This window comes from Mirounga angustirostris, unplaced genomic scaffold (assembly GCF_029215605.1).
Source record: "Mirounga angustirostris isolate CCGP_5_RB_7025 unplaced genomic scaffold, mMirAng1.0.hap1 SCAF_5, whole genome shotgun sequence".
NCBI lineage: Eukaryota > Metazoa > Chordata > Mammalia > Carnivora > Phocidae > Mirounga > Mirounga angustirostris.
In genome coordinates, this window is record NW_026991713.1 from 22,485,344 (window position 1) to 22,512,518 (window position 27,175).

Genomic DNA, 27,175 nt, shown 5'->3' on the forward strand with positions numbered 1-27,175 from the left:
AGAGAGAGAGGGAAGGAAAGAAGCAGGAAGGCAAGCAAGCAGGCACCAAGTGCCAAGCACAGTAAATGAAGACAAACCCACACCAAGGCACATTATCATGAAATTTTTAAAAAGAAAAAATACTGGAGATAAAGAGAAGATCTTAACCTGAGCTGCTTTCAGGATTTTCTCTTTGTCTCTGAGACTCGTAAGTTTTACTATTAGATGTCGGGGTGTTGACCTATTTTTATTGATTTTGAGAGGGGTTCTCTGTGCCTCCTGGATTTTGATGCCTGTTTCCTTCCCCAAATTAAGGAAGTTCTCTGCTATAATTTGCTCCAATATACCTTCTGCCCCTCTCTCTCTTTCTTCTTCTTCTGGGATCCCAATTATTCTAATGTTGTTTCGTCTTACGGTATTGCTTATCTCTCGAATTCTGCCCTCGTGATCCAGTAGTTGTTTATCTCTTTTCCTCAGCTTCTTTATTTTCCATCATTTGGTCTTCTATATCACTAATTCTCTCTTCTGCCTCATTTATCCTAGCAGTTAGAGCCTCCACTTTTGATTGCACCTCATTAAGAGCCTTTTTGATTTTGACTTGGTTAGATTTTAGTTCTTTTATTTCTCCAGAAAGGGTTTCTCTGATAACTTCCATGTATTTTTCAAGCCCAGCTAGTATCTTTAAAATCATCATTCTGAACTCTAGTTCCGACATCTTACTAATGTCCGTATTGATTAGGTCCCTGGCAGTCGGTACTACCTCTTGTTCTTTTTGTTGAGGTGATTTTTTCCATCTTGTCATTTTGTCCAGAGGAATAGATGAATGAGAGAACAAAATGCTAACAGGGTAACAATGGCCCCAGAAAATATACACTAAACAAATCAGAAAAGACCTGAAACCTGGGGAAAAGAAAGGGTAAGGAAGAAAAAAGAAGAAAAGAAAAAAAAAAAGAAAAAGAGAAACAAACAAACAAAAACAAAATAAAACAAAACAGAATATGATCTAATATCATCAGGCCAGTGCATAGATCAGTGCCACACACTAGATTTGGGGCATATTTTGATCTGCTAGAAGAAAGTGCCTCCCAAAATTTTAGAGAAAGAAAAACTTATATATGTACAAAAATAAGGGTTAATACAATGAAGGGATGGAATATGACTGTAAAGATGAAAATTATAAAAGATTTTATAAAAGGAATTGCTAAGAAGTTGGTTGAAAAAAGAAACAAATAATACATTATATGTTAAAAAAAAAAAAGAAGATAGCAGGAGGGGAAGAATGAAGGGGGGGAAATCAGAGGGGGAGACGAACCATGAGAGACTATGGACTCTGAGAAACAAACTGAGAGTTCTAGAGGGGATGGGCGTGGGAGGATGGGTTAGCCTGGTGATGGGTATTAAAGAGGGCACATTCTGCATGGAGCACTGGGTGTTACACGCAAACAATGAATCATAGAACACTACATCAAAAACTAATGATGTGATGTATGGTGATTAACATAATAATAAAAAATAATAATTAAAAAAAAGAGAAGATCCTAAAAGTTTCAGTCAAAAAACAGATCACATATGAATCAGAATGGCTTCAAACTTTTCAAGAGGAACTTTAGAAGACAGAAGATAAGGGCACAATGTCCCCAAAAGTCCCAGGAAACATTATTTACAACCCAGAATTCTGTAAGCAGTCAAAAATACCAATTAAATATGAAGTTAGACACTTTTAGACAGACAATGTTTCAAAAATTTACCTCCCAAAGTTTCTTTCTTAGGAAGCTAGAGGAGATTCTCCACCAATGGGAGAAAAAAACAAGAAAGAAGAACAAGAAATCTAAGAAACAGGGTTTCAAGTCAAGAGAAAAGCAAAAGGAATCCCCAGAATAATAAAGGGAGATCCCCAGTTGGACACCGGAAGTAGTTTCACCAGTCAGAATGGAGCAAGACAGAACCCTCCAAGAAAGTTATTTCCAAGAAAAGAAAATTTATCAAACATTCTGATAAGTTTGAATAATGTAAGAAGCAATTTAGACAAGGGATAGTTTGAAGATGAATTAGTGATGAGCACATTAAAAAAAATAAGCATAATGTGTTAAAAGACAAAATTACAATGGCAAATGTACAACACATTTAATCCCAAGGAAAACAAGAAGCTGTATGAGAAAGGAAAAAACATACTACATGACTCAACTGTGACCAGTTACAATGACATAAATCCTGGACACTGATCTAATCAAAATCATAAAACATACAGGAAGCACAAAAGGGGGTCAAGTTTGGGAGGAAAATATAGTTCAGTGTGGAGCACGGTAAGTTTGAGGCACAGTGTATTATCTAAGTGATGACAACTAGCAGGTGATTAGAGATGCAGGACCCAAGCACACAAGAGAAATGAGGGCTGGAGGTAACACTGCTGAAAGTCACTCACTGAAAAGATGAGAGTTCAAGCCATGGGACTGATGAACTGGGATGGAAGAAAGGTAACAAAACTGGTATTCAAGGTTAGATGCTTGAGGAACAGCTATATTTAAGTGGCCAGGTAGAAAAGATAAAGAAGGGGTTAGAGAGATAAAAGGAAAAAGTAGAAAACACTGATGTCAGAAGAGGAGTTTCAAAAAGTAAATATAGGTGGTTGATGAGGGAAGAAGAGCTGAATACTGGTAATACAACAAAAAGAGTAAGTCTTGGATAAAGAAAAATATCAGATTTCACACTAATCCAAAGAGCATTAACCTTTACAACAAAAAGAACAGAGGCTGAAAATAAAACTAGATTTTACATGCTTCAAAGGACTACAAGAAAGATGGGACCAGGCTTAACAAGTTTTAAATATTGAGTGAATAGTCAGGAAATGGAGGCAAGTACAGGTGGCTTAAGAAGTCTAGCAATAAAGGGAAAAACAGAATGACTATTTCAGAGGATAACATAATCCATGGAGAATCAAAGGTTTTTCACTTTTTGGTTTTAGAAAGGCCCAAGAACACGTGTAGGCTGTGGGAAAGGATCCCAAAGAGAAGAAAAGCGAAAGATACAAAAAGAAAGAAAAAATAATCAGTGAAGCAAAGTGTGCAGGGGAAGAAGAAAAAAAGGAACAGTGGGCATAAGTAGAGAACTTTCTGGGAACTGAGATGAGAAAAAAGAAAGGAAATTGGGATTTTTATGGCAATTTTTGAGGAGACTTACAGAAGAGAACTCTTAATGGGTGGTGTCAACCCTCTGAATAAGTAGGTATGAGGTAAGGTAATCTCCAGAGAATGAAACGGATTCAGTGACAAGATTGGCGGCTTAAGAACAACAGCATAAGTCTGGAATTGGAACTATGATGAATACAGCAAATCAATTAGGAATGAACGGACCATAACTTGGCAGCAAGGAAAGCCAGTTGAACTGCACACCTTAAATTTATAAAATGGATAAACAGTCTGGTTTCACAAATGTCTTGAACATTAAGCAACCTAATAATAATGGAATAATGCTAAGGAAAATGGAATTTTGCCAGAACTTGGAATTAGCAACAGTTGTAAGATGGAAAAACTTGACTTGAGATATAAAATGCCTTCTTCTGAAGTCATTCACTTAATAGAAAAGAAGAAATAATAGGTTCATATAACTGAAAGATTGTCTCATAAAAGGGTTGTCTTAACCCATCCAAGGGTATTCTGAAAAGCCTCCTCTGATATGGATTGTCCTAAAGGAAGAGAAGGTTATTTAGTATTTGCAGATAACATGTCATAGAAGTCAAAATCTGTTTACCTGAATATTCTACCTAAGAATGCTCCCAACATCTACTAACAGCTAGAAAATTCTTTAAGTAGAATTCTACCCAGAAAGGATTACTAGATGCCCTGAAGTAATTTATACAAAAACAAGTTATCTTCAGTCAGCAAAGAGAAATCAAAGATTCAACCAGAGGATCAGCATCAGAGATTTCACCTTCCTGTAACTGAGGAGTTACCTATCAACATTAACAAATCACCTTCTCTAGTGATTCTAACAAACAAAATAGTGCCTGGGAGGGTTCAAGTATTTCCCTGGAAAAAATATATGTCAAGAAAATTTATTGAGGGGCGCCTGGGTGGCTCAGTCGTTAAGCATCTGCCTTCGGCTCAGGTCATGATCCCAGGATACTGGGATCGAGCTCCACATTGGGCTCCCTGCTTCACAGGAAGCCTGCTTCTCCCTCTCCCACTCCCCGTTTGTGTTCCTGCTCTCCCTCTCTGTCAAATAAATAAATATTAAAAAAAAAAATTTATTGAGTACATGTTTTGAGAAGAATTCTGTAGTATGAACCTGAGAGTACAGGAAGATGCAAGGTCTCTGCATATCATAAATCTATATTCAATCTTATCAAAGAAAAGAAGACATGAAAATGACTGAACTGAACAGCACATTCACAAGTGGAAATGAGAAGATAAACTGAACAGTTTCTATCAATATATAGAGATATAGATAGAAGGAGGGATGTATTCAGAACCAGATAGATGGATGTGGTAAGAGAACACTTTCTGAAGAAGGCTTTGCATAAAGGTTTGAGGGTCATTAAAAAATACAGGCAAGCAAATTGGAGGCCAAAAATCCCAATAAAGACTAATGAAGTATATACAGGAACAGTAGCTGACAAATTATCTTGCCTAGAATAAACAGTACTAAGGGGGCTAGAAGAAACAAACCGGACAGGAACTGAGGGGTAGCAGAATGATGGAAGGTAAAGAGCCTTACAGCTGTACCTGATGAGCCTGGGTTTATCACAATTTATAATGTGGTACTTTTGTGTCCCAGCTGAAAGTGGCAAGATGAAAATAGAGGTAGAGAGTTATTCTAGCAGTTCTGTACCAGGATTAGGAGAGATGAAGAACACATCTTAGAAAGCTGCTATCAAACATAAGGATATGACAGCATGAACCACAGTAAATACTATGGAATGGGAGGGGAAAAGGTAGACCGAAAGACTAGGTCAAAGATGGATTAGACTTAAGACCAAAGAAAGAAAGGAGAATCAATGAAGAGGAGACTAGAATGATGGTAGAGAAAGGAATAATAAAGAAAGTAGGATTAGGATTTTATTTGAGAAGGTGAAAATTTAAAGAATTTAGTTTTTTTAGGACTATAAATTTCAGGCGCCTGAATATACTTTATTTCCTAGTTCTGAGTTTTTCCTGCACAGGACATCAGGAGAAACAGGAAAATATAAAATAAATGTAAGAATAAAGAATAAATAAAAGCAGGGCCTTTAAAATTTGACCCCACAAATCTCAAAATTTTATGGAGCCATAAATACATGCTTAAAAATTAAGAATTCAAACTATATGAACTTTAAAGCATAAGGCAGTAAACCATTCATAAACAAGCATTATAACAAGCAATTACAGTTATATTAAATATGCTCCTGGAAGTTGAAAGAAAAAGCTCTTCCTGTAGAAATGAGAAGAGAAACCTATTTCTATAACCACATCATAAAACCACAAAATTACAACCAATTTAAATAAACAAAAGTGTACCTTTAATGTTCCATCAGCTGAACAACTAGCCAAAAGCTTATCATCTGGTGAAAATCTGCAGTGATTGACTGAATTTGTGTGGCCAAACATGGTATTTCGACATTCTTTTTGATTCAAATCCCAGAGCTATTTGAGAAAGATAAAAAGATAACTAAAAAACTAGTACTGAATACGGAAAAGTTAGAAATCTCGTAACATTCTTCCTTCACTCCATTTAAGCTTTTTCAATTACAGAAAAATGTTCAATCATATTAATGAAAAGGTGTCAAACACAAAGGGGAACTTGTGATTACCAAGTAATGGGGCAGCCCTTAGATCAACACCTAATCTATTAAGGGACAAAAAGCTTACCTAGGCTTTTAGTCTGAGCACTAAGTAACTAAATAATTACTGCTTATTTTTTTTTAAAGATTTTATTTATTTATTTATTAGAGAGAGAGAGAGAGAAACAGCATGAGAGGGGAGAGGGTCAGAGGGAGAAGCAGGCTCCCCGCTGAGCCGGGAGCCCGATGTGGGACTCGATCGCAGGACTCCGGGACCATGACCTGAGCCGAAGGCAGTCGCTTAACCAACTGAGCCACCCAGGCGCCCCAATTACTGCTTATTTTAACAAAGTAGTTTGGAATCATTATCATTTTATTCAGCTCTCCAATAAGTAAATGCTCCCAAATTTTTTAGATGCTAGGTTACCCAGTCATTTCTAAGATTTCCCAATGCAAATCTTGAGTCTAGTTACTAAGCTAAAAATCTATTAATGCTCTAAAAAGTGACTTGAAAAATACAAAGATAGCAAGGATAGATATAAATACATTTGACAGGAAATATAAGAGGCTTGAAGAGCAAGTTAACACCTCTAGGAAGCAACTAACCAAATCCAGAATCCACAGGACAAATGACTCAATTTCTCTAAGGAATCAAAAGAGGCAGAGGGGAAGGAGAACTTCTCCAGAATAAAAGACATTTAAGAGACGTAACAACCAAATGTCACCTGAAATTTGTATTCTGTTTCCAACAAATCTATGGTAGAAAGTTATGGTTTTTTGGGGGGCACCTAGGGGCTCAGTTGTTTAAGCGTCTGCCTTTGGCTCATGTCATGATCCCAGGGTCTTGGGATTGAGCCCCACCATCATGCTCCCTGATCAGTGGGGAGACTGCTTCTCTCTCGCACTCTGCCCTGCCCCCTGCTTGTGCTCTCTCGCATGCTCTCTCAAATAAATAAAATAAAAAATCTTAAAAAAAAAAAAGATATGTTTTTTTAAGAATGATGGGGAAGGGGAACCTGGCTAGGTCAGTCAGAGGAGTGTGTGACTCTTGTTCTTGGGGTCGCAAGTTCAAGCCCCATGTTAGGTATAGAGATTACTAAAAATAAATAAACTTAAGAACAATGGGGAAAAGTGAACATGGACCAGATAGATCACAAAACTATTATTTATTATGTTAGGTGTGATAATGGCATGGTACTTAGGTTTAAGACCTCAAATATGCAAGCTGAAGTATTTTGGGCGCAATGACATGATATCTGCGATTTGTGCCAACATGCTCCAGCCAAAAAAAAAAGGGAGGGGGAGAATAAAATAAGATTGGCAAAATATTAATAATAGTGAGAGCTAGACAATGGATACCACAAGGGTTTATTACTGTACTCTCTCCTTTTGGGTATGTTTGAAAAGTGAATAAAATATAAATAAAAAGGGCTATAGTCCTCTCTGGGGATTTATGCTAACTATATTAAACACGGAAGGAGAAATCATCCATCCCCAAAATTAATATTGACAAAAATCCTTTGGAAATGACCAGTGAGGTAAGTCCTATTCTTCATGTCCATCTCCATCTTCGACTTCTTTATCCTAGTCCTAGGTAAATTCAGTTTTTCAGATAAGGCAAGTCACATGGGGGCAACTTCAGATTTTCGTATTTTCATTGCCTTCTCTCAGTTCAAGAGTCACAAGAAGTGAATTCTAATTGTCCTCATGGTAATACAGGTGTGGTATGGCAGATTTTAAAGTAAAACTTGTCCTCAGTTAAAACTGTTGACTAAACAATAGAACCCATAGATCTCTCTTTGGTCTTATATCCTAGAGCTTTTTGTCTATAATTAAAATGAGGAAACATAAACTTCTTCACCCTACAAAATGTTAAAAAGAAACATCAAAAATTAATCATAAAATAATACAGAAGTCTTAGTTTTTTAGAGGTGGATTTATTCAATAAGGTAAAGCATATCTGAGTAAAAATGAGCTATGATTATAAGACTACATTAGTCTGTTATTTTAATCCAATCCAGTGTTTTCAAATTGTGCTATGCAGGCCCCTAAGGATTCCAAAACATGTCTGAAAGGGACTACTGGGGGAAATAAGAGAGGGAACAAGAGTAGAAAAGCAAGCTCAAGGGCGCCTGGGTGGCTTAGTCAGTTAAGTGTCTGACATCCGCTAAGGTCATGATCTCAGGGTCCTGGGACAAAACCCCACATCGGGCTCCTCACTCAGCAGCTGAGCTTCTCCCTCTTCCTCTGTCCTCCCTCCCACCCCCGCTCAAGCGCGCACACCCACACACACTCTCTCTTTCAAATAAATAAATAACGTCTTCAAAAAAAAAACAAAAACGCAAGACTTCAACCAGAGCAATGAGCTTTGTCTGTTACACACTGAGCTTCTATGTAAGTTTTCTTTTGGAGGAAAAAAAAAAAAAAGTTTCAGCTTCTTGAACTGAAGGGGAGAGGGGAGACAATTTTCAATATTTTCTGAAGTTTTTAAAAATACTGTATTTAAAAAAAAATACTGTATTTAAATGTCAAACACAGAGTCTATGAGGTTTTCCAAACTGAAATGGTTTGCCCAAACCTCCCAAAAATATAATGTCCCTTTGCAAAGATGGTGTGACATTAAAAAAGACAGGGTAGAAACCAAACCAAAAAACAATCCAAAGGAAGTTAGTGAATCTTTCTGGACCCCCAGAAAATTTAATCTAGCTATCTTCAATATGCCATTTAAGAGGAAAAAAAGATAAAATCCTTTATAATTTGTAACTATAAAGCATTATCAAATATATATAAAATGCACATCTGCTTTTAGTTTCTTTTTTTTTCTATCAGCACCTTTTTTCCTTCCTCCTTCTAATAACAACCTCTCTTCTGAATCAAGCCCCACTTATAATTCAAATAGAGCTGACCTCACTTCATTTGTCCCATTTCTACATGGCTGAACTTGTAATCTTTAACCAATTCAAGGATTCCATATCCTATTGGACCACTAGGGTTATTTAACAATGAGCATATAAGCCAAACCAGGTCAAATAGTCTTCTTTAAAATTAAATCTATGGGACCTAGGAAAGAGTAAGTTTCTCTTCCTCTGTGACTATAAGCTGTAAGACCCACGTAAGCCTGTAACTGAGAACAGCCATATCTCCTGCCACACAGAAAGAACACGCCTGAACCAACAAAGAGAGAAACAAAATCTAAAAATGGAGGGGGGATTAGACTCCAAGAATGTAATTTAAGCATCTGGAATCAGTTATGCCTAAAGCCATGGTCCCGTTAGACTTTTCAGTTACATGAACCAGTAATTTCTTTTTTTTTGTTTTTTTTTGGCTTAGCTAGTATGGAAGTTCCTATCACTGCAACCAAAAGAGCCCTGAACAATACAAGAGAAAATCAAAAAAGATGTTCTGATGCACCTATCAAATTTGTGCACGTAATTCTCATTATCCACACTTACTTTGAGGAAGCAGTCACTTGACGCAGTGGCTAAGAGAAGGTAATGACTGTTGTTGGTAAAGTGGCAGCAGTTGACTTGCTCTGAGTGCTCATCATAGATATGTATTAGTTCCCCCGTCAGAGAATTCCAGATCTAAAGAGAATAGAGAAAATAAAATTTACAACTACCCCTTACTTTCAAAGGGAGAACAGAAGAGCAAACAAATGTGAGCTGTTTTGTGGCAGATTTTCCTAGTCAGACATAATACCCCCCTTCTCTAAAACATGTCTGTATTTTTCCAGGATGTCTTTTTAAAAATTACAAGTCTACACGTGTGCCTTTCTATAGCACAATTAGAATCCCAAGAAAACATTACATTCTTCAAGGGCAAGACTGCACATGTTCACACGAATGACAGTAGGCAGAGAAGTGCTATAAAAGGAATGGAATAATGGACTTTAGATCAGGAGGATTAAGTCCAAGACCTGGCTCTACCATTTATAATTTGTGTGTCCATCATCAAGTCTTTAATTTATCTGCATCATAGTTCCCTCCTCTGTAAAATGAGGATACTTATACCTGCCCTGTGTACACAATTCAAATGAGATAAAGGACATGTGCTGCTGACTTCAAGGTATCAATAAAAAGTAAAGGCAGATGGATCAGTGAAAAAAATTAAGGCTTTAGATTCTGAGGGAAACCTAGCTTTGAACCCTGGCTCCATTAGTTATCCGTTAATGTGAGCTTGGGCAAATGACTTCATCTCTGTACCTATTTTCTCATCTGCAAAATGGGATCAATACTTACTCTGCAAGTTGTAGTGAGAAATTGATAATGTAATATAACAAAGTGTGTAGTATAAAGCCTCACAGTGTTAAATTCCCAAGCAGAAGTAATCATCATTCTAGTTACTATGTAAGACAACAAAGCAGTGTATTCTAACAATAAACAAAAGAAATAAATTACCTAGTCTTCACTGGGCTCTGAACTTTTTAGAGGTATTAATGTCCCTCTCATAGCATTTTCTTTTTTTTTTTTTTAATTTTTAAGTAAGCTCTATTCCCATTATGGGGCTCAAACTCATGACCCCAAGATGAAGCATCATATGCTCTACCATCTGAGCCAGCCAGGTGTCCCGCATTTTTTGTCTTATCAAAGCACACACCAGAGGTCCAAAGAGTTTAAGTTCTTTAATAGACATTTGTTCTATATTTTGAGTACTTAGAATAGTACTCTTGTTCTATATTTTGAGTACTTAGAAAACAGAAACTCAGAGTTATCTCCTTTTATTCCACATAGCTCTTGACTTTGGAACTGTGCAAGACTGGCGAACTCCAAGCCTGACTCAGTAGTGGCTATGGAATTAATTAACTGGTTGGTTGTAAAGCCACCTAGACAGTCCAATCTATCAAGAAGTAGACTTTTCCAAGGTCTTACTTTGTCTGGACACTCCAAAGTCTTCTTCAAGTGAGTGCAGACCCCAGGAAACTTCCAAGCCAATTTTCTTGCTCCCAGGTCCACTAAGACCCACCCCATCTAGCCAGTTTCAACAGTCCGTCTGTCCGTCCGTCCTTCCTTTCTTCCTCCCTCCCTCTTTCCTTTCTCCCTTTCTTCCCCTCTCCCTTTCTTTCTTCCCCTCTCCCTCTCCTCTCTATTTATCTATCTACCCACCTACCTACCTATCTACCTATCTACCTATCTATTTATTTGCAGTACTCCCACCAAGTCAGGATCCATCTCTTTTTAAAAAGCCTGAAGCGAGAGGCACCTGGCTGGTTCAGTCTGTTGGGCATCCAACTCTTTGATTTCGGCTCAAGTTATGGTCCCAGGGTCATGAGATTGAGGCCGGTGTCCTCACCCAGTGTGGAGCCTGCTTGGGATTCTCTGTCTCCCTTTCCTTTCTCCCCGCCACCCCGCTCCCACATGTGCACACTCTCTTAAAAAAAAAAAAAAAAAAAAAAAAAAAGCCTAAAGTGAGGTGTTTGGGGTGCCTGAGTGGCTCAGTTGGTTAAGCGTCCAACTCTTGATTTCAGCTCAGGATCATGAGATGAACACGGTGGCATCAGGCTCCACACTGTGTGAAGCCTGCTTAAGATTCTCTCTCTCCCTCTGCCCCTCCCCCACCCAACCCTCCCCACTCCGCACTCCCTCTCTAAAAGAAAAAAATCTGGGGTGCACACTTCACAAATTATGTATTTTACAACAGGAATCCAATCTCAGTAATTTTGTGCAGCAACACTTCCAATCACATTGCCCTCAAAGATTCCAACTGATATTTTATCACACAGACTTATCAATAATAAACAGGAGGCAAATTCATTAATTTGTAATTGTTTCTCCCAGCTGTCTGGTAAATATCTCAGGCTGAGAAACCTAGGCATTTTTGCTGGTGCTTAAAAATAGACAGTGTTAATTTGCAAGTGGATAAAAACTGGTTTGCCTCAAGTCTGTAGATTAACAGGCAAGAGTCCTTTACCCCTACTTACCCTAGTCCCTCCACTATGGAAAAAGAAAATGAATTCTATGGTAATTACAACTCAAGAGAAAAATATTTCCCTACCTTCACTTTTTTATCCACTGAGCAGGTTGCTATTAATCTGTCATCTGCAGAGAATGTACAACAAAGCACTTCATCCTCATGAGCCTTGATTTCTAGCAGTTTCTCTCCTGTTTCAGCTTTGAACACCTGCACAAGCAACAATAAAATCTTTTTACCATAAACCAATGGCCACCATTCAATAAAAATCTTTCTTTAAAAGACCTTAATCCATAGTATTTTGCAATAGTAATGAACCTTGGCAAAACCACTCTAAAAAGCAGAATATCTGTCAGAGTTTATATGTCTTAACACAGAGAACTATCCCTTATTAAATGACTGTAATATCAATAAAAAGAGCTGGCAGAGTACAGCTTCAGTTCTTGAGATTAGTTTGGCAAATTCTTTTTTTCTTCTTTTTTTTTTTTTTTTAGTTTGGCAAATTCTCAGAAAACATTTCATTCAATATGTTTTCTTTCTTTCTTTCTTTCTGGGGCTCAAAACCCAAAATTAATAAAATTAGTAATAAAGCACACATATAAAAATAAGGTTTACAGTCATAATTTTGCAAAGACTAAACCTAATCTAAATATCAGTTTTAACTAATCTGATCCCGTTTCCTTCAAAATCAAAAAGCAGAGCACAAATTTAAAGAAAAGCACTCAGGGCGCCTGGGTGGCTCAGTTGGTTAAGCGACTGCCTTCGGCTCAGGTCATGATCCCAGGGTCCTGGGATCGAGTCCCACATCGGGCTCCCGGCTCAGCAGGAAGCCTGCTTCTCCCTCTCCCACTCCCCCTGCTTGTGTTCCTGCTCTCGCTGTCTCTGTCTCTGTCAAATAAATGAATAAAATCTTTAAAAAAAAAAAAAAAAAAAAAAAAAAAAAAGAAAAGCACTCATTCATGTATCCCAAAAACAAATGAGAACTTAAATTCCTTCAAGCACCTTAGGAAATAATCTAGTCTGATTCCTGTTTATAGTCAGAATCTGTGTCTGAACCTGTGATAAGGTAGGTATTTTACCTAATCACTGTTTTCTAATCAGAGCCCTGTGCACTGTGATATGGAGTCCTTATGTCTTTTAACAATTTGCATTTCCTCATTACTCTTAGAGGGCTCATGGATGACAGTAACGGATTTGCTAAGGTAAAAGGTACTTTTATGTCACTTGGCAACTTTAAAATTATGAAAACACACAACCATGTCTTCTAAATTTCCAGAGACAGCTTTTATAAAATGTTCAAGAGATTTGGATTTCTCTAATTCTAATGTGCAATTTTCTTCAATTCTAGGATTTAAATATATTCTAATATGTACAGTATTCGGTACATGCCTCTTTCAATTTTTCTCAAGAGATATGTTTTACCTGTAGGGTTTTATCAACTCCACAAGAAGCTATTCTTTGACCATCCTCAGAAAAGCAAGCATGGTAAACAGCATCTGTATGGGGGCGGACAACTAAGCGGGAAAGATTCTTGATGTTTTTTTTGTTTCTACATACAAGGAGAAAATGAACAGAAACCCAGTAAGTAATTTTTTTTTCAGTAATAAAGTAAACTGTCTGTTAACACTGTTGTGTTGCCAAAAATACAAAATTCTTAAAATTAAGTTACCAGCATGTAAATGACAGCATAGATCTCCTGAAGGAAAAAAGTATTACGAAAGTGGCTTTTAAGAGAAATGCTACCCTATATAAAGCAACCTGTCAGGTGCTGCAAATGTCAGAGTTGGGAGAAATCTAATTAATCAAACACATGTTGCTTTCTATTTTCCTTTGATATATTAATGATAACATATGCAGAGAAATCATTATGTAAGGATACCCTCAAAAAAATCTCCATTGTTTTTAAAGGGAAAGAAGCCAGGGCACCTGAGTGGCTCAATCAGTTAAGCAACCCGACCCTTGACTTCAGCTCAGGTCATGATCTCAGGGTTGTGAGACTGAACCCAGCATAGGGCTCCACGCTGGCCATGGAGTCTGCTTGAGATTCTCTCTCTCCTTCTGCCCCTCCTCTCTCTCTCTAAAAAAATTAAAAATTTTAAAAAATAAATAAAAGGAAAGAAGCCATAGCAAAATGAAGCTCATTTCCTAACTAAAGTATGACACTACACCCACCATTAACAATGATGTACTTTTTTTTTTTTTTAAGATATTATTTATTTGAGGAGCGCCTGGGTGGCACAGTCGTTAAGCATCTGCCTTCAGCTCAGGTCATAGTCCCAGGGTCCTGATATCGAGCCCCACATTGGGCTCCCTGCTCAGCGGGAGTCCTGTTTCTCCCTCTCCACTCCCTCTGCTTGTGTTCCCCCTCTCACTGTGTCTCTCTCTGTCAAATAAAATAAATAAAATCTTAAAAAAAAAAAGAGAGAGAAGTACCAGTCTTCTGCATTAAAAAAAAAAAAAAGATATTATTTATTTGAGAGAAAGAGAAAGAAGGAGAGAGCGAACGAGCACACGAGCAGGGAGGGGGCAGATGGAGAGGGAGAAGTAGGCTCCCCACTGAGCAGGGAGCCTGAGGCAATTCAAGGCTCGATCCCAGGACCCTGGGATCATGACCTGAGCTGAAGGCAGACGCTTAACCAACTGAACCACCTAGGTGCCCCACGATGATGTACTTTAAATTTGCTCTTCTCTAACCACAATTATTCATAGAGGAGAAAAAGAAAGCAATATCATTTTCTTTGTAACTATTCCACTAGTGCAGTTAATATATTATTTCTTATGGGTTAAAGGGGTAAAGTATTGGAACAGTGTCAGAATTTCATATACAGACACCCCAGTCACTTTGAGTACAAATAAATATGTTAAATGGCATTGTACTTATTTTAGGAGTCAGATAAAGAGCAAACCTACTTCTACTACTTATTAGGTGTGTAAACTTAGGCAAATTATTGAACCTAATAAGTTTCCATTTCCTCATATGTACAACAGGAGTAATGATACCTGCTCTAAACACTGCCTGGCACATAAGGATGCCACTGTTACTATTCTTTAAAAAAATTAACCACACATCTACTCCTGAAACCAGTATTACACTATATGTTAACTAACTAGAATTTTTTTTAAAAGATTTTATTTATTTATTTGACAGAGAGAGACACAGCGAGAGAGGAAACACAAGCAGGGGAGTGGGAGAGGGAGAAGCAGCCCTCCCGCTGAGCAGGGAGCCCCATGCGGGGCTCGATCCCAGGACCTTGGGATCACGAGCCAAAGACAGACACCTAACGACTGAGCCACCCAGGTGCCCCTAACTAACTAGAATTTAAATAAAAACTTTAAAAAAATTAACCACACACAAGATGGACCAAATGAAAAAAGGGAACATAAAAGGTAAATCAGACTTAGATCTTGCCTAGAAAGTATTATAATTTATTAGAAGCAAAGAAACAAACACTATATGAACTAAGGTGATGAGAACCTAGAAGAAAACCAGGTAAATTACTAGCAAAGATTAGAAGATTAGGCTAAAAAAATACTTTCTTTCCCTTTGTTCTAACTACTCAATTCCCCAAAGGTCAGAAAGTGACTGTTGCAAAGATGGGCATATAACAGACGGCCAAAAAGTATTAAAGAAATAACAAATGAATGTATGAACACAAAATTTCTTTGAAAGCTAAAATTCAGTTAAATTTAAGCTTATACCAATCTAAACATTTCTATAGGAAAAAAAAATCTTTCTAGTACTAAAGTAAAGCATTCTTTGAATATGACCTGGTCAAACCCAGTTAAAAGATTCAGCTCACAGAATGACTAAACATTCTGTGAGAGAACATCACAGGCTGAAACGCAGCTGATGCAATGGGAAGAAAAAAAAAAGCAAGAAAAAGTGAAAAATCAAATTCAACAAGTCATAAGAGAACAAGAACTAAACCTATACCCATCTGATAATCAGATTAACTCTATTTCAACCACTAACCAAAACATCAATTCAGTTGGATCTTCCACAAATTTCTTTTGCATACCAACTATATGGACCAGGAAAAACGCTAAATGCTATTCTTAATAACTAATATTTATTGAGGACCTTCTGTGAACTAGGTACTGTTCTAAGCACTCTATGTGTGTGTGTATATGTTTGTATACACACATACTTATTTAATCTCAATAATGCTATGAAAGAGCACTATTAGGTGAGAGAAGTTGAATAACTTTCCCTGGTTATAAATAACCAATAAAGCAGAGCTGGGTTTCAAGTCCAGGCAGTCTAGAGCCAAAGTCTATTAATTTTAACCTCCAAACTATTCTAAACTACAGAATGTATAGACTAGTAACAGAAAAATAGGCCATCACCATAAAGTGAAACAAATGTTACAATATAAAGTGAGCAAGTATTCTAGAATACAGACAGGTTTACCTTAGCTTCAAGGAATTTGGGAAATCACCTACGGCAACCTATTTGGAAAGAGGGCCCGGGACTAATAAATATTGCAGATATCAACCTAGAGTTCAATTCAGATATAAATTACACATATGAAAAGACAACCACTCATGTTCATTATTTCCAGTTGTAAGAGAAGCATGGCATATAGAAGGCACACGGAACATCAAGCTCAACAGACCCAGGAGTTAAATTCCAGTCAACAAGCTACATAAGCTTAGTCAAGTCTCAACATCTCTGTGCCTCAATTTTTTCATTTGTAAAATAGAGCAAATAATATTTACCTTCTAAGGTTTGAAGGTAAAATGAGTAATGTGCGCATATCGTATATAACAGACATTAAAAAGATGAGTTAACCCTCTTTTTCTAATTGATAAGATTAAGACAAGAGCAAAACTGAATAGACTCTTTTAGGAGTTAGAACAATCAAAATTCAGTGGAAGTTTAATGAGGGCTATCTGAAAGGCGAAGGGCTAATCACTATATATCCAATATCTCATTTCAATCTTCATAAAAATAATATACCTCAAAGAATTGCTATCTCTATTTTATATACGAAAAAAAGAGCAACCTGTAATTTGTTCAAAATCACAGAACTATCAGGTTTCAGAAATGAGACTTAAGGGCGCCTGGGTGGCTCAGTCGGTTAAGCCACTGCCTCCGGCTCAGGTCATGATCCTGGAGTCCCTGGATCGAGTCCCGCATCGGGCTCCCTGCTCGGCGGGGAGTCTGCTTCTCCCTCTGACCCTCCCCCCCTCATGCTCTCTCTCTCATTCTCTAATAAATAAATAAAATCTTAAAAAAAAAAAAAAGAAATGAGACTTAAATCAATGTTTGTGGCTTCAAAGCCCATGTTCTTTGCTAGTAAACTATGTTACAATAAGTAAACCACTTGGTATTATTTAGTATGACTGGTCAAAATGCCTACAGGCAAGCATCTATTTCTATGGACTCTTTGAAAATATGTATTTCTCCTATGCTCACTTCTCCAGAACTTTTCAATAAGTAAGAATGCTTATTAAAAGTTCCAGCCCTTTACAAAGTAGTTAAATCTTCCTGGAGTGAACTTATTCACTACCTGAAAAATAATGACACAGTTAGCACTCCACTCCCTTTGGTTTCTTTCCTAATCTACTTACATCCACTCCAGGTACAGAACTCCATGATCGACCTCCTGCTTGGCCTGCAGCTTAGCTTGCTGATAAACTTCTGAAGTTTCTGGTTCACAGAGACCCAGCTGTACAATATTAGGAAATGGCTGTCGTCCAAGAAGATGTCCATTTAAAGATAAAAATTCCTGGAAATTTTCACAGACTGCACAATCCTATGAACAAACTGAAATCTCTTAGAAATATAACTAGACTCAAGATCTGGCATTTTTCTGTTTCTGTGATCTTGTCACTTTAAAGGCTTAAATGAGATATTCTCTACATGAGCTAAAATTAAACAGCCAACCATTAGGTAACAAATATATGGTGACCCTCTCCAGATTTTTAAACATAGTGTAAAAATCTCATTATCCAAGTATTACTTTCTTAATACATTTTTGTGTAAAAAACAAAAAACAAAACAAAAAAACCCAGTGGACACTTTACTTCCTCAACTTTCAAACCTCAATCCCATCTACATTCCCAGTAGGCTAGGAAGCAAAATAATTAGAATAATCAAGGGTCAAAATGAGGAAATTATCTCTCTTTGTCCCTTTTATTCTGCTCATCCCCACTATTAAACCTAGAATTAAATGACAATAAGATGCCCTTTAAGAACTTATTTTTCATACTAAGCGTACCTTTTCATCCAATATATGCCTGTATTCCACAAATTCATGAATCAGATGAGCAGGGCCTACGAGTTCAGTTTTTGCTTTAATCCAATCCAGGGAAAACATTAAAGTACAAAGTTCCTTTAAAAAAAAAAAAGTAAGATGAGGATACTGTTAAAGACATCAAAGAATTTTAACTCTACCATCCTTATCTTTTTTTTTTAAATAAAGATTTTATTTATTTGAAAGAGAGAGTGATCGAGAGAGAGAGAGAGAAAGAGCACAAGCCAGGGAGTGGGGCAGAGGGAGAAGCAGACTCAGCAGGGAGCCTGACATGGGGCTCAATCCCAGAACCGTGGGATCATGACCTGAGCCAAAGGCAGACACTTAACCGACTGAGCCACCCAGGAGCCCCTACCATCCTTATCCTAACACCACTGAAAGAAACGTAGCAGATAACTTAGAATTTAAGGACAGAAAGGAAGCTATTTTAAAAGGAACCAAATAAACATAAAATGGACCACACAACTTAAATCAAAATAAATTTTAGCTGGATTAAACACTTAAATATAAAATAGAAAACCTCAAAAAATTCTATAGGATACAGGCAAATATTTTTGTAACCCTAGGATGAAGGAAATGTTTGTAAACATGACACCAAAAGTACAAAAAAAAAAAAAAAAGAGAGAGAGAGAAATGTGAACTTAACTACCTAAAAACTCAAAAACCTTCAATATAGTTGAAAACAATATAAATAAAACTTGACAAAAAATAAAAATATTTATTTACAACACATATGATAGATGAGGGCTTAATATTCTTTTTTTTATAGAAAAATTCTAATAAGGGGCGCCTGGGTGGCTCAGTCGGTTGAGCAGCTGCCTTCGGTTCAAGTCATGATCTCAGGGTCCTGGGATTTAGTCCCACATCGAGCTCCCTGCTTCTCCCTCTACCTCTGCTGCTCCCCCTGCTTGTGTTTTCTCTCTCTCTGTCAAATAAATAAATAAAATCTTTAAAAAAAAAAAAAGAGTACTGCAGAGGAAGCCATGTTTTCAAAAACAAAAAAAAAGAAAATTCTAATAAAATAAGAGAAACACCTCAACAAAAAAAATAGGTAAAAGCAATGTAGGAGACTCAATGCCAGAATAAAAGGTATAAATGGCCAAAAACCTCACCAGTAATCTAAATGAAACAACAAAGATTCAGCATGTTTTAATATCAGATTTCTAGGGACACCTGGCTGGCTCAGTCGGTTAAGCGTCTGCCTTCGACTCAGGTCATGATCCCAGAGTCCTAGGATCAAGTCCCACATCGGGCTCCTTGCTCAGCAGAAAACCTGCTTCTCCCTCTGCCTGCCACTCCCCCTGCTTGTGCGAACTCTCTCTCTCTGACAAAGTAAATAAAATCTTAAAAAAAAAAAATCAGATTTTTAAAGACTAAAAGCAGTAATAAGAATATTAGCTGGAGGGGCGCCTGGGTGGCTCAGTCGTTAAGCGTCTGCCTTCGGCTCAGGTCATGATCCCAGGGTCCTGGGATCGAGTCCCACATCAGGCTCCCTGCTCTGCAAGAAGCCTGCTTCTCCCTCTCCCATTCCCCCTGCTTGTGTTCCCGCTCTCGCTGTGTCTCTCTCTGTCAAATAAATAAATAAAAATCTTTAAAAAAAAAAAAAAAAGAATATTAGCTGGAGTCAGAGGAAATGAACACTCTCACATACTGTTGATAGTGCTGTAACTCAAGAGCACCTTTCTGGAGGACAGTCTGGTAATCTGTATTAAAATTCTAACTACACATACCATTTGACCCAGAAATTACACTTAAAAAATGTGTCCTAAGAAAATAATCAGACAAGTGTGCTGAAGCAATCTAACTGCCCATAAGCCTCAATATACAATGAAATAGTAATGCAGCTTCAAAAATTTTTTCACTCTATATAAACTGACATAAAAAGAGGACCATGAAATACAGTTAACTGGGGGAGAAAAAGGATATAAGACTATTTCTATTATGATCCTATTTTGGGCTTAAAGAACAAGTATGTGGGGGTGCCTGGGTGGCTCAGTCAGTTCAGTCTCTGACTCCTGATTTCGGCTGAGGTATTGATTTCGGGGTTGTGGGATCGAGCCCTACATCGGGCTCTGCACTGGGCATGGAGCCTGCTTGGGATTCTCTCCCTCTGAGCCTCCCCCTGCTCACACATGCACTCTCTCCCTAAAAAAATTAAAATTAAGAAAAAAAAAAGGATAAGTATATGTATCTGAGCAGCAAAACAACTTGGAAAGCTATACACAAAAGCATTAGCAATAATGTCATTTTCACTTTCTTTTTAGTTTTTTGCCTATATTTTTCCAATGAAAAACCTTTAAAAATTAGAAATTATCTTTAAAAATCAGAAAAAAAGGCTAAAAAGGTAAGAATAAACTGAATCCTGTCACACTATCATACATACCAAGTTTTAAAAAGATGCACTGACCCAATAATCGCACTTCAAAAAATTTTCAAAGGAAATAATGTAGGTGCAAAGACAACATTGTTCATTACAGCATCATAAAGGCAAAAAACTGAAAACCTAAATGTGCAACAATTACAGTTTAAGTAAATTTGGCACAAGTATTTATTGGAATACCTTCATTCCAAAGTGTATATTATTAAATGTAAACTATATTTTGCTAGGTGAAAAAAACAGGATACAACAATACACCATTTTTTTTTAACCAAGAGATAACATACCTAAGCATAGATAAATTACTCAAAGTACATATGGTTTTCCAAAATGTTAACATTTTGAATAGTTGGTACTCATGATTTCAAATATCATCTATGTGGTGATGATTCCCAAATTTTATTTTTAGTCCATAATGTTCCCCCAGAAATCCAGATTCATATATCCAACTATATACCCTTTATTTACAGTCAGATGTCTTAATACGTATGAGACAGTATATTCAAAATGATTTCCTAACCTTCCCTTTACCCCTGAAAAATACCCAATCTGCCCACAGACTTCCCAATCTCAGTTCAGGGCAACTCCATTCTTTCTGTTGTGCAAGCTTGGAGTCATCTTATAATGCACACCAAATCCATCATAAATCATGATGATGCTATATCATCACTTTCTCCTTCCATGCTGAGCACTTACTACTCCCAACATAGTATAAATTTACTTGTCCACTGGTAGTATAAATTTACTTGTCTCCCCACAGAATGTAAATTCAATGAGAGCAGGGACTTTGTGCCTATGGTAGATCCTCACAATGAAGAATAATATACCAGTACCTAACAGGCACTCAATAAATATTTGCTGAATGAATGAATATAATTTCCCATTCTCCATTTCCTCTCAAAGCCTAAAAACACAAATCCATACTGCCCAAAAAGGAAAGCTACTAGTAAGAAGAGAGTGAATTTTTAGGTGGTTCATTTACTACAGTTACTAAGGTACCTTTCTAAATCACTGTAGGTAAAAAGTGTAACAAAAACAAAAATACTTACATAGGCTATAATCCTATTTTTACTAATAAAAGAAAATTCTAAACATAGGAGGAAATAGAAGTGAGATAAAAATAATTTTTAGGGCACCTAGGTGGCTCAGTCAGTTAAGCGTCTGCCTTCACCTCAGGTCATGATCCCAGGATCCTGAGATCGAGTCCCACATCAGGTTCCCTGCTCTGCAGGGAGTCTGCTTCGCCCTCTGCCCCTCCCCCACTCGTTTTCTCTAAGAAATAAATAAATAGATCTTAAAAAATAATAATAATAATTTTTAAATGGGTCACCTTACTTTGTGCATATTGGCACTAGCCATGTGGTAGGCCAGAAAATTGTACCAATACATGCAGTCCTCCTGATCCGGTGAAAGAGTATGTGGCTGGTAATGTTTCTGGAACTGAGTGATTATCTTCTTATGTAAATCCTGAAACCCAAATGAAACATTTTAGAAGACAGAAATAATTTCATAACCTAAGCATCACAGTAACTACAGCTTACAAAGCTATTTAAAAATGTACAGAGAATCTACCCACAAAATACTTACTACAAAAGGAAAAAATTAGTAGCTTTACAGTGGAGAAACTAGCAGGTACCACTTTAACCAAGTGATCAACTTAACATCACTGACAACAAGACATATCAACACCCTGATATGATGCACTGAGGACACAACATGACTTCTGTAGTATTCTTGCCAAAAATATATAACCTTAATCTAGTCATGAGAAACCATCAGACAAACCCAAACTAAGGGACGTTATACAAAATAACTGGCTAGTACTCTTCAAAAGTGACCATGAAAGATAAAGAAAGCAAAGAATTTTCATACATTTGAGGAAACTAAGGAAACATGACAATTATATGCAATATGGGATCTTGATCTGAACCACAAAAAAGGCACTGGGGGAAAGCTAGCAAAATCTAAATAAAATCTGTGGGTTAGTTAACAGTATTCTATCATTGTTAATTTTCTAGATTTGATAACTGTATTATAGTTATATAAGATGTTAACATTGGGGGAAGCTAGATGAAGGTACATGCATAAAACGCTCTATGCTGTTTTGCAACTTTTCTATAAGCCTAAAATTATTTCAAAATAAAAAAATTTTAAAAATGTACAGAGATGCAGTACCTGAAGTTGGTTGCGATTCTTCTCTATAAGGAAATCTACTTGAAGATCATGTAAATAATAACAAAATGATTTTCCATTCCGATCACAGAATAAGAGAGACTTATTAACAAACTCCTGCAGTATGTCTTCAACTTCTTCAGTTTCCATGTCCCAGAGAATACATAACACCTAGAAATCATTTTAAGCATTTAATATACCACAAAACTACAATTACCAGGATTGTAGATAAGGTGTTAACACACACACACACACAAATCATATCTTAAAGCCCTGAATAACAGGGCTTTATTTCTCTTCCATTTCATATGAAAAAGCTCAACTATTCGTCAAGATAGAAAAGAGAAGAAGTCAGATGCTTCTCCAGCCTCACTAGAACTGAGAATAGGAAATAATCTGAGTTCAACACCAAGCCCATGATGGAGACTAAGAGCAGTGGGATTTTTACAGCCCCCCACATACACCTCAGTGACATGGGTCTTAACCTTCCAATATCCTCTCTAACAACATCCTTGGTACTGTATCAAAAGTTACATGCCATAAATATCCAAGGACAAGGATTGTTGGTCCTTCTATTACCTTTGTAGGCACCTTAACATCCTTCTGAAGGATAGAAAGATCTGCGTAATAATCTGTGATGTCCTCTCTGAGCATTTCAACACTTATAGACATGGCTTCATCCAGAGCCTCATAATCGTAGGATGAAGATTTCCTTATTCTCTTAAATTGCTTATTCTGAAGTTGCCTGAGGTAGTAATCCCAACGGTTGGGAAAATCACGTAAAAGTGCACCAATTAAAGACACTACAAGAGGAGAACCTAAAAACAAAACAAAACGAAACAAAAGTCACTGTATTAATACTGTCTCATTTCAAAATTACCACTAAGAGTCCCTTTATTCTTAAAAAAAAAAAAAAATTCTGCTGCATGTTATCTAAAGCCTTAAAATATCTATCACTCTTGGATTCTCTTTAGATATTTATTCTAAGGAAGCCACTAGAAATAAGAAATACTTCCTCTAAGGATATTCATCACAGCATTATTTAAAATAGTGAAAAATCTTAATAACAAATGATTGAATAAATTGAAGTTACCACAGTATTATGCCATTGGTAATTTTTTCAAAAGATACTTAATGACACAAGCAAACGTTCAAGATTTGCTATATGAAAAGGGAAGATTCAAATTGTGTATACCACTGTAATCTCAATATTTTTTTCAAAGTTTTATATGTCTTAAAAGACTGAAAGAAATACTCTTATGGTGCTAATTACCAAATTATGGGTAATTTCTTTTTTTTTTATCGTTTTACACATTTTTTAAATGTTTCAAAAATGGACATGCATCACCTTTATAATGAATACAAACAAAGTATTCTTTTCTAACATATTTCTTAAGTCAGTTAACTCATTTGGAGTGCCTGGGTGGCTCAGTCGGTTAAGTATCCAACTCTTGATTTCTGCTGAGGTCATGATCTCAGGATCTTGAGATCAAGCCCTTGGTGTGGCTCCCCACTGAGTGGGGAGTCGGCTTCCCCCCTCCCTCTCCATTTGCCCCTACCCCCTTGTGCACATGTGCACGCACTCTCTCTCTAATAATCTTTTTTTAAGAAAAGTCAGTTAACTCGGGGCACCTGGGTGGCTCAGTCGTTAAGTGTCTGCCTTCGGCTCAGGTCATGATCCAGGATCCTGGGATCGAGCCCCACATCGGGCTCCCTGCTCAGGCAGGAAGCCTGCTTCTCCCTCTCCCACTCCCCCTGCTTGTGTTCCTGCTTTCACTATCTCTCTCTGTGTCAAATAAATAAAAATCTTTAAAAAAAAAAAAAAAGTCAATTAAATCAAAACCAAGTATCTATTTGATGGCAGAAAGAAGCAACAAGGTCTATTGAAGTATTAACAATAATGGAAGAAGTAATATTAAGAGCTGATAGATGTAACTATATAAAATTTTAAATTTCTGTATGTCAAATAAATACTACAAAAGAAATTAAAAAGCAGACAAAAAACTAGGGGAAAGTATTTGCAAAAATATGGCAAAGAGCTAATAGCTTCAATAGTTAGAATGACTAAAAATCAATTAAAAATACTAATATCAAAGAAAAACTGAGTCAAGGATAATTTCTTAAAATGCAAATATTCAATAAACCAGTAAAAAGTTTAACTTCACTAATAAAAAATGCAAATTAAGAGGATAACACCAGAGGTGCCTGGGTGGCTCAGCTGGTTAAGTGACTGCCTTCGGCTCAGGTCATGATCTCAGGGTCCTGGGATGGAGCCCCACATCGGGCTCCCTGCTCGGCAGGAAGCCTGCTTCTCCCTTTCCCACTCCCCCTGCTTGTGTTCCCTCTCTCGTTGTCTCTCTCTCTGTCAAATAAATAAATAAAATCTTTAAAAAAAGAGGATAACACCAGTTTTTACCTATCAAATTAGAATACTATTTTTATAAAATTCCAACCAAAAAAATGTAAAACTCTGATTCTCACTATATTTTTTATCCTTTGGCAGAAGTCATGTCTTCATCTAACCCTTCCCACTAACATATTATGTGTGTTCATTAAATATTATTTTAATGAATAAATGAATACCAAAATATTATTATCTACTTAGGGTGTCAGAGAAGAACCTAAAATACTAAATATTCTAGTAAAGTTTCTGGATGTTCATGTGCTAAATTATCATATTCAGTAGCTTAATTTACAAAAGGGCAAAATTAGTATCTCTATAATTCCTTCATACACAAAATAACCACACCTTTACATTCTTTTATAATACTGTGAGCTTGCTCTGGCAAATCTGCTTTCTTCATATTAACAAAAAGGGATAAAATTTCAAGTCCTTTTTCTTTTCCTAAGCCACTCTCCACAGAGACTACGTATTTAGGACCTGCAACAAAATCACAAGATATAATCAGTAATTTGGTTTAAGTATATTTAAATCTAATTGAATTAAAACATAAGGGAAGTAAAAAGTAAATTAATCCTTACCCATTACTGAATCTGTAACACTCTTGTCTCTGGTTGTAAGGAGAATTTGACACTGATTGTCAAAAGCTTTTAATACCCAAGGATCCCAAACATCATCCAAGATCAACAGAGACCTGATTTAAAAAAACAAAACAAAACTGTATTGAATCACTAATGACATTTATTATTTTAAGCCTCTTTTAAAGAAGGATAATGTGGGCACCTGGGTGGCTCAGTTGTTAAGCATCTGCCTTCAGCTCAGGTCATGATCCCAGAGTCCTGGGATCGAGTCCCATATCGGGCTCCCTGCTCGGCGGGAAGCCGGCTTCTCCCTCTCCCACTCCCCCTGCTTGTGTTCCCTCTCTTGCTGTGTCTCTCTCTGTCAAATAAATAAATAAAATCTTTAAAAAAATAAAAATAAAAAAGGATGATGTCACCAATGTCTTAAAATTTACAAAATAAAGATGTCTATTCATGGCTCTTCCTCTTTGCTATATTTCTTTCACAATATACTGAATCAAATAAAGAAAAAAAAAATTAGAGACTTTCCTCTCTTCCCACCCCAAAACAATGAATGCATTTTAAAGTTAGGGAACCTATAAAAAGTAAACTGTGTGTACCATGCAGGTGTTAAAAATTGGTTGCCGAAACTTAAAAAAAGTATCAAGTAATGAGATTTTTCTAATTCAGTTTTAAAGCACCAAAACTAAATGAGAACTGGGCTCAGGTTAGCTAAAATCAATCATATAAAAATAATATTTGAGAGATTCCTGGGTGGCTCAGTAGGTTAAGTGTCTGCCTTCAGCTCAGGTCATGATCCCAGGGTCCTGGGATCGAGTCCCGTATCGGGCTCCCTGCTCAGTGGAGAGCCTGCTTCTCCCTCTGCCTGCCGTTCCCCCTGCTTATGCTCTCTCTCTCTGTCAAATAAATAAATAAAATCTTTAAAAAAAATTTAAAAATAAAAACGATATTTGACCATTTTTTACCTACAAAACTAACAATTTCATATGTCCCAACCTGATATAATGCACTAGCAAGAATATTACCCTTCATTTGGTACACTAGCGGGGTTTTTCCCATCCATAAATCAGTTTATTTATTCCTAATGACAAAGAACCTCTGTGCCAATTCTTGATTGGTTTCTCCAAAAACTTTTTTGAACTCAGCAGAACAGATGGAGAAAAAATACAACTAAAAGCTAATAGCATAATTATACACTAGCATTTTTATCCTAGTGGCACACTACTTCTGTGCACTATAAAAAAAAAGATTCTGGGTACACATACAGACTGGAAAATTGCAAAAGTATAAACCAAAATGCTGCTCTGAGAGAAACAAAAAGGATGACTTCATTAGCCATGGTCTGATACATCTGATAGCATTTACAATATTTTCCTAAATAGTAATCACTTTTATTTTCGTAGAGAAGGGAAGCAGGACTAGGGAAAAGTTACTGCACTAGAAAAGAGGTAATATTTAGTGGTTTGAGGCCCCTGGGGGGTTCAGTCAGTTAAGCGCCTCTTGATTTCAGCTCAGGTCATGATCTCAAGGTCGTGAGATCGAGCACCGAGTCAGGCTCCATGCTGGGTGTGGAGCCTGCTTGAGATGCTTTCTCTCTTTCTCTCTCCCTCTGCTCCTTCCCCAGCCCTATCTAACAAAGCAAAACAAAACAAAACATAGTGGTCTAAATCCCATTTCCTCCAGGAAAATCAGTACCAGTGCCTACCAAGCGGAGGGAGCAATAACAGAAGGATTTGGAAGAGA

At 36.9% G+C, this 27,175-nt stretch overlaps 1 protein-coding gene across 7 annotated transcripts in view; it reads right to left on the reverse strand.

The window, feature by feature from the left end:
* APAF1 (apoptotic peptidase activating factor 1) overlaps positions 1 to 27,175 on the reverse strand; it is a 104,460-nt gene that overhangs the window by 57,897 nt on the left and 19,388 nt on the right. For 6 of the 7 annotated variants that reach the window (XR_010411379.1, XR_010411380.1, XM_064590753.1 and 3 more), the window contains 11 exons: positions 25,433 to 25,545; positions 25,200 to 25,331; positions 23,030 to 23,268; positions 22,454 to 22,621; positions 21,614 to 21,745; positions 17,866 to 17,979; positions 17,216 to 17,400; positions 13,064 to 13,190; positions 11,726 to 11,851; positions 9,187 to 9,318; positions 5,472 to 5,597 (listed from right to left, as the gene is read on the reverse strand). Coding sequence is in view for 5 of the 7 variants with exons in the window: in XM_064590753.1 (XP_064446823.1) it covers positions 5,472 to 5,597; positions 9,187 to 9,318; positions 11,726 to 11,851; positions 13,064 to 13,190; positions 17,216 to 17,400; positions 17,866 to 17,979; positions 21,614 to 21,745; positions 22,454 to 22,621; positions 23,030 to 23,268; positions 25,200 to 25,331; positions 25,433 to 25,545 (1,594 nt within the window). In the remaining 2 variants the exon portion in view is untranslated. The remainder of the gene's footprint in view (positions 1 to 5,471; positions 5,598 to 9,186; positions 9,319 to 11,725; positions 11,852 to 13,063; positions 13,191 to 17,215; positions 17,401 to 17,865; positions 17,980 to 21,613; positions 21,746 to 22,453; positions 22,622 to 23,029; positions 23,269 to 25,199; positions 25,332 to 25,432; positions 25,546 to 27,175) is intronic. The other variant, XM_064590754.1, reaches the window with a different exon arrangement.